We start from the raw sequence: 21,029 nt of genomic DNA on the forward strand, positions 1-21,029 counted from the left end.
ATGGTCTTGATAAGATAGAGGTATCTCTAAATATGCGTACGCCCTGTTCTGTCCAGGCGCGTTCGCTACTGTATATGTATGGAATGTATGTGTGTTCCCATCAACTGCTGGAAATGTGACCCATGAGTAGAAAAGTTCTCTTCTATAGGCTGCATGGGCGTCCACCACAAAGTGACTGGACCACCCTGGGCCGTAAGGCAGTGTGCTAGCAAATGTGCTGTGAACGGTTGTCTCATGTTAAGAGCTATTTGTATAACCTGGGGATTCGCCATTAGTAAAGCACCAAGAATTCAGAGAAGGCACACCAAAATGTTTTTTTTCCTTTTAAGGTTCAACCTTGAACAACCATCCGCTGTAAATAGGGTTACCTATACAACAGTGGTGGAAGTCCTCAGTACCACAGACGTCTCCATATACGGAACTGAGGGATCATTATATTATATGAGACCGAGATATACCGGTGGACCCGAAAATTAGAGCCTTACAAATCATTGGCGGCGCCATGTCGCGTAGGCTCTCATTATCCTAATGAGACTACTGGATTTTTGGGCGGCAAGATCGTTCGCAGTGTGGGGGACTAAGTCGGACCCACAGTGAAGGACCCTTGTCACCCCAAATCCGGATTATGCTCCGGCTAACTAGCAGTGCCTTATCTCTTCCGAAGGGAAGAGACAATTGGGCAGCCGAGCGCATGACATCTTAGTACTTCCCAGGGAAGTCGTGGTCACTCAGGTCACAACCGGTGCTCTCATACACAGTACGGTCTCATATAAAAATGACAAAGGAAGTTTAAATTTTAAAGATTGGTTTAATAAAACGACTGCATTTTATATAGTAAGGCGTGAGCTGCAATAACCAGAACAAAACAACACAGTAGGATTAAAATAGTAACGATGAGAGTGAAGCACAAGAATAAGGCTATCATAGTGCAACTATATTAAGTTCTCTCTAAGTTATATTATGAGCACAGCATGTGAAGCTCTAAGCCTGCCTTTCAGGTTCCCCCGGGAGGACATCAACCCTCATACCTGAGCAAAGGCCTGTAAGCTGCATTAGCATCTGAAGCGGGGCAGTCAGCATCTAGTTTTAGGTTCCTGGTCGGAATCTCCCTCTGACCTGTACTAGGACTAGAAAGTGATTTTATAACTAAAACGCAGATGTTCTAAGAAAATGTCCCTCCATAAGGATTCGTATCGTCTACGAACACTAGAGACCAAACTTCTACCACGTGTACCGGCAATGTACCAGACTGTAGCCTTGACTTAAGCACAGGGTGAGCAAGAATGCATTGTTTGAGAACACAGTGCTGAACTAAGCTAAACAGTGTGATAGAAATAAATAAAACAAGACCGTAAAACTGGTTATTGTAAAATAACAGTGCGAGGCTGAATAAAATGTATCTAGGGCAAAGTGCACAGAGGCCTAATATGTTAACCTAACGTGCATAAAGCTATATTAAAAATGGCTACACTACAATTCACTACTGAACGCAGAGCACTGTCATATCCATAACAGGGGTTTTCTCTGGCCACAAAATGGATAGGGAGCAGAGGACAGCAGTTCATTTCACTGCACTGTTTGGGCTCCTTGTAATTACCTTTGTTGCACTGCCCTATATGCTGCCAAAGCTCTTTCTCACTGCCATGCCCAGCCCCAGGTGGCAGGCTCCTCCGTGCCACCTTCAACAAAAGGAACCTCAGGGCCAGCAGCATGCCTGCTCCAGACCCGCTACATGGGGGTCACCGCAGCCATCAAGGAACGTCTCCATGCAGCAAGCACTCAGCGCTTCCAGCTGCCGTTCCAGAGCCGCCCCGTCCCGGCAGTGTCCTATCAATGGGACGCAGTATGGGCCCCCTCAGGATGGGGGTAACCAATCCAATCCTCACCTCCCGCTGCCCCACTCTGATACAAGTCCAGAGAGCCCGGTCAGGGTCCACGGCCATTGGTTTGCAGCACTGCAGTGCGGCCCCCTGAGCCAAGTGCAACACATGAATGAGTACTCCTGTGCCACCCAATCATCTGTGGGTGCCTCTGCACTCTCAACCCCTGCTTTGGATTGCAAGACTCTCCTCGAGGCCACCAAGGAAGCCGCAGTCCATGGTATGGCCGACCCAGGATCATGTGGGCTCCGACTCCTTTGGGAGAGCACTTCTTTCTTCCCTGTGGGGCAAAAGGACATAGCTCAACCACCCAGACGTCAGACAGGAGCGGGGGAAATTAAAACCTGGACATTTGGAGTAGAATGTCTGGCTATCACCCCAGGATGATGCAGGATTAGGTGATGGGGAGACGGAGCTCCCTGGAGAGGTGTCCTGTCAGCCATCTTGGCTGGCCACGCCTCCCCTTGTGTATGTGTTTTTATTGTAATGTATGTTTTTTTAATTAACTTTGATTGGAATTGTAAGTGTTGTCTTTGTATCTTTATATGTTTTTGCTTTACAGGTTATTTTGGATATCGGAGATCATTTTTCATATGGATGCGTTAATTTTTTTTCCAAGGAAAAATAGATGTTTTTTTTAAAACCAAAATTAACATTTTGTTTTTCCTTGATTTTAAAATTTTCCTGTAAGGTTTAATCATTTCATACATATTTTTCAGGATTTGGATGGATTGCCTGGATTAATGCATTTTCATTTTATATTTTATTTCTGTGTGTTTTATTTTTGCATTGTATGTTGACCTTTTCAATGGATACTTTTTTTTTTAGAGTTGATTTGTTTTGGGTCATGATTTCATTTACAAGGAATGAAATTGGAAGTGTTATTTTAAATTACATATTTATATTATTGTTATGTTATTTTGTAAATGTAATTTATGGTATCTAATTCATATGCATTGTTTCTTTAGTATGTTATGATATGTGTTTAGGTCATTGTAAGAAAGCTGGGCTTTTTGCAGATGCCCTTCACTTTTTGGCCCCATTTGGACCGCTAGATTCTGTTTTTTGACTCTGAGTGCACTGAGACCTGCTAACTAGGCTCCAGTGTCTGTGTAATTTCCCTCTATTGTTCTTTTGAGACTGTAGTTCCCTGATTGGCAAAACTTTACCCCCTTGCAATACCACTAGTAAATGGTACCCAGGGTACCATGGCATAGGCGTTAAAGAGGTCCCCAGGAGTGCAGCATGAGTTTGTGCCACCCTAGATGACCCATGCAAACTACTGATGACAAGCCTGCCATTGCAGACTGCCAGAGCGGTGCAAACTGCTCAAGTTCGACTGTGCCCTCACCATTAGTGACACAGTTCCATGCACTGCCATACATATATGACTGACATCCCTAAGGAAGGCCTCTGCAACCCAGGAGGCTGGGTGCATGATATTTAAGGTGCAGGTATATAAGCACAGGCTTATACGTCTCTTTAGCATCCTTTCCATTAAGGTACACTATAAGTGCAGTCCGATCCATAGGATAAAATGTGACTGGAGCCCAGGCAGGCCTGGGTTGCTAGCTCCATTATGGTACCTCCTTGATATGTCGAGTTTGGTGGCAAACAACTTGCTTTCTCTACCCCAACATGAATCTGGTGTCGCGGGATGGCTGGCTTGTACCCAGCTGGCACACTAGAGGTTTCCCATCTGTTTGCTACCCTTCTTTGTGCTCTGGCCATTCATCCCACACTTTTTTCACACTTGCTGCAGCCATGACAATGTTCTGACCTCCTTCCAGATAGCGTGGATGCTCCCAGAGGTCAGGAACAAAGGCGGGGGCAGGAAGGGGGGGTCACACCTCCAGACCCCAGCTGCGCTAGTAAATAGAGCCATCAGGGTGGTGAGCTTCAAAGACTTCACTGCCACTGATAGGCATCTGTGCTGTCCCTTAGTGAGGAAACAACCCTCCTCTAGCCCCCAAGGCACATTTGCTTTAGGTCAGGTGGGAAATTAGCTATGCAGTTCAGTGCATAACCCCAGCAGGCTGACCACACCTTGAGGTTGAGCAGCCCAGTCTGTGCACTAAATTTTGATTTCTGCCATTTTAGGAGTGGCAGAATAGAGGGGTTCTGGGTAGCTAAAGAGGACCTATCCCACTGGATGTGGTCACCTCAGGGCTGGATTAGCTGCAGGGCTAACTGCTCATTGGTCACTAGCCCAAACACCCCTAAGACCCCTAAATCCAGGATTTAGGGGACACCCATGACACCAGAACCTCTGATTTGATGGACTAACTTCAAACAAGGACACGGAAGAGCTCTGCATCACAGAAAACAGGCCAAGTGCCCTTGGGCAAAAGAGGGATATTATGTCCCTGAGGCAACAGACTGGGAACTCCATGAACGACCCTTGTCCTTGGCTGAAACTCACCACTCCTGACCAGAGGGACCCCTGTGGAAGCCAGAAGCACCCTTAGTCTCCCTTGGACTAGTGGCACTTGTCCCCTGCAAACTGTAGGTAAAAAGATGTTTTGGAACCTAAGAATCGCTGTCATCGAACCCACCGAGGGATCGATTGGATCTAATTGGTGAAGTGTATTGTGGGAGTCATAGCCTGGCCTTCCATGAAGTTATAGGCCGTCACCATACTCCCCGGGACCTCCAGAGATCTCCAAAGCATTTTGTTGTGCATACCGCTTCCAATGCAGGTTGTTACCAGCCAGGTGACTGACCCCTTAACTCGACGCTGCAACAGGAGAGCATTGTCCAGCATTTGTCACTGACATCAGCAGCTACCTCACACCTGAGTTTTTGCATTCCCTTTGTTGCAGCACCATGTACATGGTAAAATCAGCACCAGTACAAGTCTCGTTCAGCACCACGGATAGCCAGGATAACTCTGCACCCAGAGCCCATGAACCAGGTAGGCATGAACTGATTGCTGTGGCCTAGTCCCATGACAGGCACAACCTTAACTCTGCAAGGGTTTCCCGCATCTCAACCTCAAAGTGGTTGTTTCTCACAAGTGCCTCTCTGCCGTTGACTTAAACGTGAGTCCCGTTCAGCACCACAGACAGCCAGGACAACTCTGCAGCAGGACGCCACAGGCCAGGTAAAACTGAACTGACTGCTGTGATCTGGTCCTAAGGGCTGTACAACCTTAAACCTGTAAGGATTCATCGAAACTCGTTTTCTAAGTATGTTTTTGCAACCAGTAATATTCCCCCATAGACTTCAATGAAATGTTTAAATGCTAGTTCTGCTGTAATTTAATATTGGCTCTAAAACCTATAACTCTGGTTATACTTATTCAGTTCTGTTTGTTGTAGTATCTAAAATAAGATAAAAATAAGCTCTATTTTTATAAATTGGTGTTGGATTTCTTCCATGTTGGGGCTATGAAATCTTTAACATGTTCCTCTAAGTAAAGCCAGACTGCTCTTTTGCCACACTACTACGACTGAGCTAAGGATTTTCTAGTGTGAATCCAAGGACCATCTATGGGGTATTGTGGGAGTATTACATGGTGAGAACTAACCCCCACACCACATAATATCTGCTTTCCTACAGTCATAGAGCAATGTTTGTTGACTCCTAGCGCTAAGCCCTTTTATGGATGTTTGGGTTAGGTTGTGCTTAAATCTTCATAACTTTTTTTCCACAAAGGCATCCATGCCAAATTTGTGTGTTTTGTCACCAACATCCCAGGGATTCTAAAGGTAACAATGGTTTTAGATTCCCCTGGGGGAAATAATAAAATAGCCAAAATATAGCTACATTTTGTTTTTTGTGCAAACAAATGACAAAAATGCTCTTGCAGAAAGCATATTTTTTTATTCTAAAAATTGAATCAATGAAAGAATTGCTGTGCTAGCTTCACCATTTTCCAAGCTTTCAGGAACCAGCATTTTTTACCACAATTTTTGCATTTTTCTAAAAAAGCCAATATATCTGATACACCCTTCTGGTCACACACACACCCAGCCACCCCCCCATATATATATATATATATATATATATATATATATATATATATATATATATATATATATATATATAAATAGTGTTTATTTGGATTTAGGCCCACCCTGCTGGCCCTTGTATTAAATCATCACCCAGAAGAATTCAATTTACCTCTCACATGCCATAGAGACGGGGATGCTTTAGTCCCCTGGGGAGCAGAAAGACTTGAGGCATTAGTGGTGCGGTTGGGGCCTTATTTCAGGATGGACCAGTCCCCAATCCTTTATTTTAAAATATTCCTGGTATCCAGTGGGCTCTCAACCACCGTGTGGCAAATTAGAGCAAGCCGTCAAGAGGGAAAGAAAGACTAGTTTGCCCCTGTTGGGTTGTGGTATGACCCAACACCAGAGTGGGAAGCTCACACCCATTTGTTTTCCCCAAATATAACATCCTTGGTGTCTATTGGGCTTTCTACACTGCCATGGGGAAATATTAGGGTTATCCTCCTGTATCAGCAAAAACATCCTAAATTATTACCTGGAGAGCAGAAAGACTCTATTGCCTCTTCTGGGGTTGCGGTATGGCCCAATATCAGAGTAAGTTGATCCCATCCTTGTTTTTTTTTTTGTTGCTTTGTAGCTTTTTTGAAATCCTTGTTATCATCCTTGTTGTTTATTGGGCTGTCTGCCACATGAGAGCAAATCTCCCTCTGCCTTTCGGGGCTAGTAGAAAGATTGGGTTGAGGTGTGGTTGAGTGCTAGGATAAGGTGCCTGTACCCATTTGTTTTGGCCAAATATAAAATCCCATGTGTAGTGGGTTTTCTACCCCTGTGAAAAGCAGATTAGGGTAAAGTTCCTAACCAGGTCAAACCTCCTATCTGCCCCCCAGATGTCAGAAAAATACTATTGCACCTAATAGGCCGAGGCTATGGCTCGATGCCTGGGAAGGCTGTCCACATCCTTTTGTTTGTTTTGATGCAACTTTGAGATTCCTGGTGTCCAGGATGATTTCTGCCCTCTGGTGTCAGACCCCTTTCTGCCACCCTAGAGGGCAGAAGGACAGAAAGAGTAGATTATCTCTTTTGGGGGGCAGAGGGGTATGACCTAATGCCAGGGTGGGATGCCCGCACCCCTTTGTTTTGGCTAAATGTAAAATTCCTGATATTTAGTGGGCTTTTTCCGCCCCCCCTGAGGGGGGCATAGCCCAAATCTGTTCCCCACAGGGGTGTGGGGAGAGGCAGAAAGACTGGATTGACCCCTTTTGGGGTGGAGCCATGGCATATGCCAGCATGGGCCACTCCAAACTCTTTGTTTTGTTTTGGTAAGTAACTCCATGGCATCTATTAGGCTTTGCACCCCTTGGGGCAGACTGGGTGCAGCCCCTCAGTCTGTCTCACAGGGGGGCAGAAGGACTGTAATACCCCCATTTGGGGAGGGGGCATGGCCTTAGAGTATTATGGGCTGCCCAACTCCTTTGTTTTTTCTTTTACTAATTTCTGTGGTTTCTAATGGGCTTTCTCACACCTCAGGGAGGCAGATTTATGAAAAACTCCCCATTGTGCCCTGCCCCCTCCCGTTAGGGCACAGATAGACTATATGTCCCCCTTTTGGGGCCAGGCCTCCCTTTAGGCAAAATTGGCATTGAGTGTGAAGAAGTGGGTCATTTCCTGGGGGTTGGTCCGGCAAATGACGTGATTGAGTCACTGCCACAATCATGTCATTTGCAAGGCTGTCACCCCACCTCTGGGCTGGAAGAGGAGAGTCTCTCATTGTGACCCAGGAGGTTGTGAATGGGGTCAGGGGCCACAGAGCAGCTGCTGCTCCTGTTCTGGCTACTTTGACTTGCCTTCCACATGTCCATAGCACACAGTTGTGTGCGGTATGGACAAACATAGCTTTCAAGAGGTGAATAAGCTGATCAGTCACTGGTTGAAGCCACAGGAGAGGATAATGCAATGGAAGGGTCTGGAGGGGACCTTCCTGTGGTACCACCTAGAGTAGAGGGGGTGACTTGACCTCTGAAGTGAAGCCCGCCTGTCAGGGCAGCGAGCAGTGTCTGTTCCTGCAGCCTGTCCCCAGATGTGCTGGCAGAGAGGAGGGATGAGAGAGCCCAAGCTGCAGATCGCCCAGTAACAAATGGTGGAAAGGAAACTGGCCACAGAGAAGAAGAAGGCTGAGAGGGCTTTGGGGTTGAAAAAGTTGTTACTGGCTCATAAACTGAGTCTAAAGGAGCCAGACAGGAATAGCATGGCAGTGATGGTGGCAGCATTTCTCCAGTCCCCTCTGGAGACAAGAGGGTCCACATTCAAAAAAGGTCTGGGCCTGACTTTGCATAGACAAGTGGTTTGAAGCTTATGAGATTGCTTTACAGATGCACAGGATCACTGAGAGGGTTAGGGGGCTAGTCTGTGAAGCATATTCCTAGTGAAGGGAGGGACACCCTACTGTCCCTAGAAAAGGATGAGGTATCCCACCGTGAAGGAAGCCCTTGTCAGGATGACCTCACCCAATAGAAGTATAGGCAGGCCATTAGGGACAGCCAGCTACCCTGGCACATCTGGGTGGACTGTGGGGGTTTCTTGTGCAAGGCACTGGGTGGTTGCCTGAATGGCAGTAAAGTAGAAGATTATCAAGAGCTGTACAATTTGATTGCAAAGGAGCATGTGTTCAGTGTTTGTTTTGCAGATCTGTGCCAACACTGATTGATAGTAAGCTCACTGCTTACAGGGAGTATGCTAAGGAGGCAGACATTTCAGGTTCTACAAGAAGGTATCTAGGGAGCACAAGGGTTGACACGAGTTCTCTAAAGGTACCTAAACTAGTTCCACAGGTCAGGACTCCCACCCTCCCACTGAGAAGAACAAATGCAGACAAAAAGTCCTCAGAGAAGGTAGTCCCCAAGTGCTAAGAGTGCTAACAGGAAGGGCACTTCAAGGGTGAGGCCAACTGTCCCAAATAGGCACAGCTCTCTAATGGTGGGCAGTCACTGAGGTTGGCTCGTGTAGTGCTTGGGGAGGCAATGTAAAGTTTTCCCTAAAAGGGTATGGGTGACCATGAGATGGAGAAATCTCTTGCAGAGTAATACTGATAAATATGGGCAGTGGGTCACAATCAATGGGCAGAGGGTGGAGGGTCTGAGAGACACTGGAGCCAGCATTGCAACCATCAGATGTATTCTAGTGACATCAGAGCAGGTAGCCCCTAATACATTCCACCAAGTGGGACAACCATGAGTCACTGTCCAGTGGCTCTGGTTCCCTTTGAGTGGGTGGGCGGTCTCAGGTTCCCTGAGGGTAGCTGTGAGTACGCCCATACCTGTGGACGGTCTGCTTGGCAGTCACCTGGAGCAGACCATCTGGAAGGAGGTGGAGCTGAGGTCGCACTTGGAGATGTTAGGGTTTCCTGAGTGGGTGTGCCTGACCACACGGTCCAGGGCTAGCCCAAGAGGGTAGTCAGGAGAACCTAGAGCCTGAAAGAATGGCCCAGGTGCCTGCCAAAAAAGGAGGAATGGCAAGGGAACCTGGAAACCCGCTCTTCAAACTCCCACTGTCCAGGAGGAGACTGAACCTGTGAGGGACACCCTGAGGCCTACTGGGGAGGGCGTTGCCACCCTGGGGAACCTACCTGAGCTGGCCAACTGGTGGCAGGAAGGTGGTCCCACCTACAGGGGTAGGCTGAGGCCCAGGCAGCTGGTGACAACTCTGGTGATCACCTGATCTACTGGGAGAATCATCTTCTGTATGTCGAGCCTAAGGCTCTTGAGCCTGGGGCAACAGGTGTGTTGGTGGTCCCCAAGTGCTACAGGGTTGTGATGTACCCCTGGCAGGCCATTTAGGAAAGGACAAGACCTTTGCCATGCTTTTTTTAAAGAAATTAATTTTTATTGAGTTTCATTAACAAAATAGAAATAATCCAACAAAACTGCGTTGTTGCATCTCTGGCATATAGCAAAATAACATATTTTGGCTCACAAGCATACGGCACATAAAGAAGCAGTAGGAAATAGCAAATGTCATTGTAACCCCCTTTACTCATCCCCAGAAGTATCTCCATCTTGATCATCTTCTCCATTTCTTTGTGTTTTTTGCAAGAATACCATATTTTGGCCCATTTCTTGGGGCATCTCCTGCTTTTATAGATGGTCTTCTCAGTGATCTCATAGAGGGATTGGAATACTGGACCTTTGACACGCTTGTCACCCAATTTAATTGGCCTCAAATGAGGAGTGCCTCAGATGCTCTCTGCGGGTCCTGTCCTATGTGCCCAGCCAGTTTCAAGACAGGAGAGAAGCACAAGGCTCCCCTGCAACCTTTTATTATCATTGCCCACCCCTTTGAAAGGTTGGGGATCAACATTGTTGGGCCCATGGATCACAGTACAGTCACGAGCAACAGATTTATCCTGGTCTTGGTGGACCATGGTACCTGGCGGCTAACCCTCTGAGAATGGTGACTGCACCTACAAGGGCCAGGGCACTGACGGGGATATTAATCCATGTGGGCCTTTCCAAGGAGATGGTGTCAGAACATGCTACCAACTTCAAGTTGGCATACATGAAAGCCATGTGAAAGGAGTGTGGTGTAAGCTACAAGCTCTCCACTCCTTACCATCCCCAAACCAATGGGCTTGTTGAGAGATTCAACAAGACCCTCAAAGGCAGGATCATGGGCCTGTCAGAGTCCTTGAAGTGGAAGTGGGACATCCTCTTGCCATACATGAGGTTTGCCTACCAGAAGGTTCCCCAAATGGGGGTTGGCTTCAACTCTTTGATCGCCTACATGGCCAACCAATGTGGGGACCTCTCAGTCTGTTCAAGGATGGGTGGGAGCAAGCAACCAGGAAGGACCCCCATTATGTGGTCATATACATGCTGGCACTCCAAACCTAGATGAAGTGCTTCTTGAAGCACGCTAAGACGAATCTCGAAGACAGTCAGGAGGCCATGAAACAGTAGTATGACCAGAACGCCTCTCTGTCTGGCCAAAATGTCTGTGGGATGGATTCTGTGGATCCCAGGGTCTTGCAAGACTGCTGGTCTGGACAGTATGAGGGGAAAGAATGCAAGACTGAAGTCACCTTCCTGGAGGACCCTTTAAGGGTTTTGCATGTCAGTCGCCACAAACTCACTTCGAGAGGTCTGAGTTAACCTTGCTCCTGGTTAAGGATGATGGGGTGGAAGAGGAGAGTGAACCTTTCCCTGACCCCCTTTCTTCTGAGGAGCATTATGGGTCAGTGGAGGGTGTCAGTCTCTCTCCTACACTGACCCTGGCACAACAGATAGACTGCACCCAGTTGTTGGTGCAGTTTGCCTCTTTCTTTTCACTTACCCCAGGACTTACTACATGGTGTACCCATGATATTGACACTGGGGACAGCACTCCAGTAAAAAGTCAAATCTACTGCTTGTCTGATAAGGTGACAGCTAGTGTCAAGGAGGAGGTCTCCAAGATGCTGGAGTTAGGGGTTATTGATCCCTTAAACAGCCCTTAGTTCAGCCCAGCGGTGTTGGTCCCCAAAGCTGCCCCACCAGGTGCCATTCCAGAACTTAGGTTTTTTGTGGATTACCAGGGGCTTAGTGCAGTCACCAAGATTGATGCACACCCCATTCCTTGCTCTGACAAGCTCATAGGCCGGTTAGGAGCTGCTGAGTTCTTCAGCATGTTTGACTTATTGTCTGGGTACTGGCAGATTGCCTTAACCAAGAGGGCTAAAGAGAGATCTGTGTTCTCTAACCTAGAAAGGCACTTCCAGCAAAGTGGGTAGGTCAGCGAGGTTCTGGCTGGGTTGAAGAACTTCAATGCCGCATACCTAGATGACATTATGGTCTTCATTTCTGGCTGGGAGGACCGCCTGTGCCACCTCAGAGAAGTGCTTCAAGTTTTGCAGATAGCAGACCATACTATCAAGGTCAGTAAACGTCAGATAGGGCTGGGATCAGTGGTCTACTTGGGTCACCAAGAGGGAGGAGGCATAGTGTTTTCTCTCTGGGCCAAGATTGAAACCAACCTGCTTTGGAAGCCCCCCAAGACCCAGACAGAGGTGAGAGCCTTCTCAGGGCTCACTGGCTACTACAAAAGATTCATCAAGGGATATGGCAACATCGTTGCCCTCTTGAGAGAGCTGACTTTTAAGAAGCAACCATGTCAGGTGATCTGGACAGAGGAGTGCCAGATCACTTTTGACACCCTGAAAGAGGCCATGTGCACAGCACCGTACTCAACGCCCCTGACTTCTCCAAAGATTTCATTGTCCAGACAGACACCATAGAGCATGTCATAGGAGCTGTGCTGTCACAGCTGAATGACAAGCTCCTGGATCAATCTGTAGCCTTCATTAGTAGGAGGTTATTTCCCCGGGAACAAAGGTGGAGTTCAATAGAGTGGAAACCTTTCAAAGTGGTCTAGGCACTGAAGAAGCTAGACCATACCTGTTTGGTGCTCACTTTTGGATTCAGACAAATTACAGACTCCTCAGATGGCTAAAGCAGATGAGGGGTGAGAATCCTAAACGGTTGAGGTGGTCCATCTCCCTATAGGGAATGCATTTTACGATGGAACACCTCCCCAGGAGAGACCATGACAATTCTAATGGTCTCTCCAGGCTCTTTCACCTTAGAGAAGAGAACTCCCAGGGGGTTGGGTAGTTCTCCCCACTTTCAGCTATGAAGGACATATGTTACACCTGGCATCCGTTGCATGGTTTCCCCCTAGCTTTTTACCTTCAGACCTCCTGTTTTTGCTGGCCATAGGACTCTGCACACTTTACCACTGCTAATCAGTACTAAAGAACTTGTGATCTCTCCTTAAATCCGCAGACACCACCGACTCATCTGAGCCGCCAAGAGAACCGCCTTCAAAGACCGAATCAACAACAACGCACACAGCCACAAGGAGCTCTTCAACGTCGTGAAGGAACTCTCCAACCCCAGCTCCAACGCCAACAACATCCCACCATCCCAAGACCTTTGCAACTCCCTAGCCTCCTACTTCCACCGCAAGATTGCAGACATCCACGACAGCTTCAGCACCCAGACCCCTGTCAACCACCAACACCACAGATTCACCTCCGACCAACCCTCTGCTCTCCTGGACCCCCTGTAGGAGTCTGGCCTGGCTTATAGTGGGTACCTTGTGGTACTTACACCTTGTTCCAGGTCCAGTTATCCCTAATTAGTAGAAGAGAGGTGTTTCTAGCAGCTTAGGCTGTTAGAGGTAGCTATGGCAAAGCAGCTTAGGCTGAACTAGGAGACATGCAAAGCACCTACTATACCACTTATATCATATATATGTTCTGACCCATTTGTCTGACTTCTTTCCCAATTCTTGGGGAGAGGTCAGATCTGAGTCTACCAAGTACTGGTGCAACAACTCAGACACACAATTGATAACAATATGCTCTCTCAGGGATCAGATTATACAGGCTTTCATAGTCAGATACTTTACTGCCATGTAACCAACCCTCCAAGGCCTTCACTGAATAGTCAACAAAATCTGTCCATTCTTGAGAGGACTCTTTTCTGGTGTCTCTGAACTTAATCCTGTATTGTTCAGTGGGTAAGCCAAATCCATCCAAGAGTGCATCCTTCAAAACTTTGTAATTATTGGCATCACTCTCTCTGACAGTAAGGAGCCTATCCCTAGCCTTTCCAGAGAAAGATAGCCACAAGATAGCAGCCCACTGCCTTTGAGGGACCAACTGTAACATACAGGCCCTCTCAAGTGCAGCAAATCACTTATTAATGCCATCCCCCTCCTTGTAAGGGGGGACTATCTTATGCAGGTTTCTGGAATCTTGCTCTCTAACAGGATTACTATCTGAAACACTGCTGCTGCCACCATGGGGACCTAATCCCATTCTCTGTCTTTCCCTCTCTATATCTAGAGATTCCCTGTCTAAGGCCAGCTGCTGGTGTTTAAGCTTCAGTCTGGTCTCTTCCAACCTCAGCTTTCTGAGTTCCCTTTCCATTAAGTTATCCTCAGGGTGGGAGGCTTGGGAATGTTTGGATACAGAGGACAGTTGGTAATTAGCAGAGATAGACTTGTCCCTAACTGGCTGGACCCTAGTAACCTGGCCTTTAGGAGTGAAAGATGCCCTACTAATGTGTGAACCTCTCCCGCTACCATTGTCACTAGGGGGCCTGCTAGAGGGCAGGACCTTGTAAGAACCCTCCCCAGCACCTTCAGTGACCTCGTCTGAGTATGACTGGGAAGCCTTCCCATTTTTTTCTCTTTCCTGAGATGGGCCAGACTGGTTCTGGTCATCCTGTAAGCGCAGGTTAAAGAGAAACTCTTTTGTTGGATTCTTACCTATGCTTAAACCTCTTTCCAGGCAGAGACCCCTCAAACCTTTGTAGTTTAAACTTTCATAAGTTGCCTGAACAACTTTGGGAGTGAGCTCTACTGAAGACATTATAGAAAAGGTTTAAGACAGAGAGAGAAAATGTTTTAGAACTTTAGAAAGCACAGAGAAAAAACGTTTAGAAAACTTTAAAAAGTTTTCAGAACTTTTCAGAAACTTAGTAAAAGGTTTTAGAGCAGAAAAGTAAACTGTTTTGGTTAAATGTACATATACTGATCTATTTGGTATAAGATTTTCTTATGAAAAGCAGCAAATGACAAAGTGGTAAAGCAGTTACAAGTACTTATCCCACCGCTGCACCACCAATGTAGGAGGCTGGCCTGGCTTATAGTGGGTTCCTTGTGGTACTTACACCTTGTGCCAGGTCCAGTTATCCCTTATTAGTAGAATAGAGGTGTTTCTAGCAGCTTAGGCTGTTAGAGGTAGCTATGGCAAAGCAGCTTAGGCTGAACTAGTAAACATGCAAAGCTCCTACTATACCACTTATATCATATAGCACAATATAATAAGAAAACACAATATGCCAAAAGTATCTCAGAGGATACCCTCACTTAGGAGGTAAGTAATATACACAAATTATATGTACACAAACCCAAAACAGGTAAGTAACAGTAAGAAAGGTCGTGCAAATTATGTAGAATCACAATAGGATGCAATAGGTAGACATAGGCCTAGGGGCAACACAAACCATATACTCCAAAAGTGGAATGCGAATCACAAATGGACCCCAGGCCTATGGGAGATTGTAGAGGGTCGCTGGGACTGTGAGAAAACAGTAAGGGTGTCCAAAATACCCCACCCCAAGACCCTGAAAAGTAGGAATAAAGTTACCTTACTACCCCAGAAAGACAGTATAGTCGTGATAGGGGATTCTGCAAGAACCACAACTGCTACCAAAGCACTGAAGATGGATTCCTGGACCTGAGGACCTGTAAAAGAAGGGGACCAAGTCCAAGAGTCACGTAAGTGTCCGGGGGGGCAGAAGCCCACTAAACCTCGGATGAAGGTACAAAAGGGGTGACTCTGGGTGGAAGAAGCCAAAGATTCTGCAACAACGGATAGTGCCAGGAACTTCCCCTTTGGTGAGAAGATGTCCCACGGTGTGCTGTAGGTTGCAGAAGTGTTTCCACACAGAAATACTGCAAACAAGCCTTGCTAGCTGCAAGAGTCGAGGTTGAGGATTTTGGGTGCTGCTGGGGCCCAGGAAGGACCAGGATGTCGCCCCTTGGAGGAGGAGACAGAGGAAGCACTCAGCAACTCAGAGAGCCCCCACAGAAGCAGGCAGCACCCGCAAAAGTACTGGAACAGGCACTTGGAGGATCTGAGGACAGCAGTCGACTCAGAGTCACAAAGGAGGGTCCCACGACGTCGGAGTCCAACTCAGCGAGTTGGGCAATGCAGGACGGAATGCTGGGGACCCAGGCTAGGCTGTGCACCAAGGAAGTCCTGGAAAAGTGCACAGAAGCCGGAGCAGCTGCAAATCACGCAGTACACTGGTTTGCTGTCTGGCGTGGGGAGGCAAAGACTTACATCCACCGAATTTGGACGGAAGTTCCACTGAACTGTGGGAGACACTTGGACCCAACTCCTGTGTTCCAGGGACCACGCTCGTCAGGATGAGAGGGGACCCAGAGGACCAGTGATGCAGAAGTTTGCTGCCTGCGTTGGCAGGGGTAGATTCCGTCGACCCACAGGAGATTTCTTCTTGACTTCCAGTGCAGGGTGCAGGCAGACAGCCCTCAGAGCATGCACCACCAGGAAACAGTAGAGAAAGCCGTCAGGATGAGGCGCTACAATGTTGCTGGTAGTCGTCTTGCAACTTTGTTGCGGTTTTTCAGGCGTCCTGGAGCAGTCAGCGGTTGATCCTTGGCAGAATTCGAAGAGGGAAGTGCAGAGGAACTCTGGTGAGCTCTTGCATTCGTTATCTGAGGAATAGCCCAGAGGGGAGACTCTAAATAGCCAAAAAAGGAGGTTTGGCTACTAAGAAAGGAGGCTTGGCTACTGAAAGAGGTAAGCACCTATCAGGAGGGGTCTCTGATGTCACCTGCTGGCACTGGCCACTCAGAGCTGTCCATTGTGCCCCAATACCTCTGAATCCAAGATGGCAGAGGTCTGGGACACACTGGAGGAGCTCTGAACACCTCCCCTGGGAGGTGCAGGTCAGAGGAGTGGTCACTCCCCTTTCCTTTGTCCAGTTTCACGCCAGAGCAGGGCTGGGGGACCCCTGAACCGGAGTAGACTGGCTTATGCAGAGAGGTGCACCATCTGTGCCCATCAAAGCATTTCCAGAGGCTGGGGGAGGCTACGCCTCCCCAGCCCTTCACACCTATTACCAAAGGGAAATGGTGTAACACCCTCTCTCAGAGGAAATCCTTTGTTTTGCCTTCCTGGGACTGGGCTGCCCAGGCCCCAGGGGGGCAGGAACCTGTCTGAGGGGTTGGCAGCAGCAGCAGCTGCAGTGGAGACCCTGGAAAGGCAGTGTGGCAGTACCCGGGTTCTGTGCTAGAGACCCAGGGATGCATGGAATTATCCCCCCAATACCAGAACGGTATTGGGGTGACAATTCCATGATCCTAGACATGTTACATGGCCATGTTCGGAGTTACCATGGTGACGCTACATATACGTATTGACCTATATGTAGTGTACGTGTGTAATGGTGTCCCTGCACTCACAAAGTCCGGCGAATTTGCCCTGAACAATATGGGAGCACCTTGGCTAGTGCCAGGGTGCCCACACACTAAGTAATTTTGCACCTAACCTTCACCAAGTGAGGGTTAGACATATAGGTGACTTATAAGTTACTTATGTGCAGTGAAAAATGGCTGTGAAATAACATGGACGTTATTTCACTCAGGCTGCAGTGGCAGTCCTGTGTAAGAATTGTCTGAGCTCCCTATGGGTGGCAAAAGAAATGCTGCAGCCCATAGGGATCTCCTGGAACCGTAATACCTGGGTACCTAGTTACCATATACAAGGGAATTTTAAGGGTGTTCCAGTGTGCCAATGAGAATTGGTAAAAGTAGTCACTAGCCTGCAGTGACAATTTTAAAAGCAGAGAGAGCATAAACACTGAGGTTCTTGTTAGCAGAGCCTCAGTGATACAGTTAGGCACCACACAGGGAACACATATAGGCCACAAACTTATGAGCACTGGGATCCTGGCTAGCAGGATCCCAGTGACACATATCAAACACACTGACAACATAGGGTTTTCACTATGAGCACTGGGCCCTGTCTAGCAGGATCCCGGTGAGACAGTAAAAACACCCTGACATACACTCACAAACAGGCCGAAAGTGGGGCTAAAAAGGCTAGAAAGAGGCTACCTTCCTACACCCCCATCAACGACAATAACACCATCAAAATCTTGAACACCATCCACTTCGGCTCTCCATCTGACCCCTGCCCTCACCATATCATCAACAAAGCAAACTCTGTCATCGCACCCCAACTACGGAAGATCATCAACAGCTCCTTCGAGTCCGCCACCTTCCTGGAGAGCTGGAAACACGGCGAGATCAACACCCTCCTCAAAAAACCCAAAGTTGACCCAAAGGACCTCAAGAACGTCTGGCCTATCTCAATGCTCCCCTTCCCTGCAAAAGTCATCGAGAAGGCTGTCAGCAGACAACTAACCCGCTTCCTTGAGGAGAACTGCACTCTGGACCCTTCCCAATCTGGATTCTGCAGCAACCACAGTACCAAAACTGCCCTCATCACCGCCGACATCAGAAACATACTGGACAATGGTGAAATCGCAGCCCTCATCCTCTTGGACCTCTCGGCCGCGTTCGATACCGTCTGCCACCACACCCTACGCTCACGCCTCAGCAGTGCAGGAATCCGCGACAGAGCCCTGGACTGGCTCACCTCCTTTCTCCCCGGCAGAACCCAGAGAGTTCGCCTCCCCCCATTCTGCTACGCGACCACCAAAATCATCTGTGGCGTACCCCAGGGTTCGTCCCTCAGCCCGACCCTTTTCATCGTCCACATGGCTCAGCTCACTAACATCGCCTGATCCCACAACCTCAACATCATCTCATACGCCGACGACACCCCGCTGATCCTCCCCATCACCAAGGACTCCGCCACGATCAACCTCCATGAAGGAACGAAGGCCACTGCCGAATGGATGAAGAGCAGCTGCCTCAAACTCGCTTCCGACAAGATGGAAGTCCTCATCTTCGGCTCCACCCCCTCCGCCTGGGATGACTCCTGGTGGCCTGCCACTCTTGGAGCTGCTCCAACTCCCACCGACCATGCACCCAACCTAGGATTCATCTTGGACTCCTCATTATCCATGACCCAGCAAGTCAACGCCGTCTCCTCCTCCTGCTTCAACACCCTCCGCACGATCCGAAAGATCTACAAATGGATACCCACCGAAACCAGAAGAACAGTCACCCAAGCCCTCGTAAGCAGCAAACTGGACTACAGCAATGCCCTCTACGCAGGTACCACGGCCAAGCTCCAGAAGAGGCTGCAACGCATCCAGAACACCTCTGCACGCCTCATTCTGGACATCCCTTTCCACCTCCACAACACAGACCACCTGAGAAACCTGCACTGGCTCCCAGTCAACAAGAGAATCACCTTAAAACTCCTCACCCACGCTCAGAAAGCACTGCACAACACCAGACAAGAATACCTCAAGAGACGGTTCTCCTTCTACACCCCGACCCAGCATCTCCGCTCCACCGACCTTGCCCTCACAACCGCCCCACGTGTCTGCAGAACTACAACCAACGGAATATCTTTCTCGCACCTCACCGCCAAAACGTGGAACACTCTTTCCACCCACCTGCGCCAGACCAAAGACCTCCTTACCTTCAGGAAGCTTCTCAAGACCTGGCTGTTCGAGCAGTAGCAGCACCCCCAATGCCTTGAGACCCTCACGGGTGAGTAGTGCGCTTTACAAATAACTAATTGATTGATTGATTGATTAAAGCATGCTCGATTGGCTCATACCCAGTTGGCATATTTAATTTACTTAAAAGTCCATAGTAAAGTGGCACTACCTGTGCCCAGCGGCTGTATATTAAATGCTGCTAGCGGTCCTGCAGCACCTACTTAAGAAGCACTTTAAACATGTCTCAGGCCTACAACTGCAGCCTGTGTGTGCACAGTTTTAAATTGCCATGTTGACCTGGCATAGTAAATCCTTTTGCTAGGCCTAAACCTTCCTTTTTAATACATCACCCCTACGGTAGATGTTGGACAGGCCAGAGAGCAGGCTGCACAGTATTTAAGAAGTAAAACATGTACATTTATGTTTTACATGTCATGTTAGTGAAAAACTGCGGAGCAGACCTCTTACACAGATTAACCTTATATTTTATAAGTGTAATTCAAAAATGGGAATAAGTAATCAGTTTGTGTGTTAAAGTTATAATTCTGAAAATGCCATTTGGTGCCTGCAGCCTGTCTCTAGGTCACATGGCTGGGTGTGGGTGACAGTTGGGCTTTGTGTATTCCTCCTAGACAGCCACACACAATAGAAAGCTTAGGTGTGATTGGATGGGCCATCACTGGCAGGATGGGAAGAAGGAGCTAGGCTTCACCCGACTTACACTTGAATAGACTGTGCCCTGTCTCCACACCATACCACCTGTAGTTAGTCTGGAGCAAGGGCCAGAAAGGTAGGGCACCTGCGCATTTCAAAGGCATGTCTCTAGAAGCTTCTCCCCTTCAAAGGCACAACTGGGTATAAATAATGGACCTCAGACACCACCACTTCAGCACACTTTTGGACCTGTGGGATACTCTGCCAGGAAAAAGGACTGTTGTGCTGCTACTACATGGACTGCCACTCTGCCGGACTGCTGCTCTGACGGAATTGCTGTCTGTTGTTCTGACCTGCTGTCTTCTTGCCTGGGTGAGAGGGGCTTGACCTGCATCTTTTTACCCCAGAGTTACTCCAAGGGCTAGTTGGCTGGCCACCTGATCTGAAGCCTCAGGGACATAACAGGCTTCCAACAATCTTGCATCTGCACCTGGACTCTGCCTTCTGTGAGTCTACCCTGCCAGGTGGTGTCATCCCCCTCGTCCTAGACCTTTGGAAGTGGATTTAAGGTGCTTTGCCAGTCTCTGTGGATCCAGCAGAACTAATGCATCTCCTCTAGTGCACAGCCCAAACCTGAGAAAAACTGATACACCTCTGCTGCTGGTTGGATTGGACCTGTGGCAAAGACTTGCATCTCTGCACAGCCCATTGCAACCACCACTGTGTGACAGATCCTTGGCGAAGGCCCTCGCATCCCTCGTCGACGGCAGCCTTGACACAGATACCAGACTCCTCATCACAGCCTTGCAGCTCTTTAGAACTGATGCATCGCCCTGACTGCATGCTACATTCTTAATGGCAGACTACGCCTAGCAAGCCCCATCGATTGGGATCCTCGATGACGCAGGCCCTGGCAATGCAGCTTTGCCGCCACTTGAAACCTGTGCACCGCTTCCACTACATGATGCATCTTGGACATGGGTCCTTGCAACGCCCTTCAAACCAGGATTTAAGGTACTCTGTTCAGCAGGCCTAACTGGGTTCCTGTAGTCAGCCCGCTCTCTTTCACGGTCGTCCTGAACTTGTGACTTTTTCCCGGACTGGTGCGACTAGATATCCACAGTTGCCGCTTTGTGGTGCTATTTTCACTGAAATCTTTAAACATGAATGTCTCCGGTTCTACTAACTGAATTTATGTTCTTATGGCTTTGATTTATTTTTCACATTTTACTCTGTTTTTCTAACTTAGTGTGGGCTCTTTTGTTCTGTGGAGTCTCCACTGCCTTACTGTTTGAAGTGTTGCACTAAAGCTTTACACATTCCATCTAAGT

The 21,029-nt window shown here is 48.2% G+C and overlaps 1 protein-coding gene across 1 annotated transcript; it reads left to right on the forward strand.

Annotated features, from left to right (window-relative positions):
• The first annotated feature begins 11,654 nt into the window (after positions 1-11,654).
• On the forward strand, positions 11,655-12,101 carry LOC138297025 (uncharacterized). The gene has a single exon (XM_069236544.1). The coding sequence runs from the start codon at positions 11,655-11,657 to the stop codon at positions 12,099-12,101; it is 447 nt and encodes a 148-aa protein (XP_069092645.1).
• The last annotated feature ends 8,928 nt before the right edge of the window (positions 12,102-21,029 follow it).

Source organism: Pleurodeles waltl, chromosome 5 (genome assembly GCF_031143425.1).
Source record: "Pleurodeles waltl isolate 20211129_DDA chromosome 5, aPleWal1.hap1.20221129, whole genome shotgun sequence".
Lineage (NCBI taxonomy): Eukaryota > Metazoa > Chordata > Amphibia > Caudata > Salamandridae > Pleurodeles > Pleurodeles waltl.

Bases quoted from the DNA above. Each gene is read 5' to 3' on its own strand.
- LOC138297025 (XM_069236544.1), top strand. From the start codon at position 11,655: ATGGTCTTCATTTCTGGCTGGGAGGACCGCCTGTGCCACCTCAGAGAA.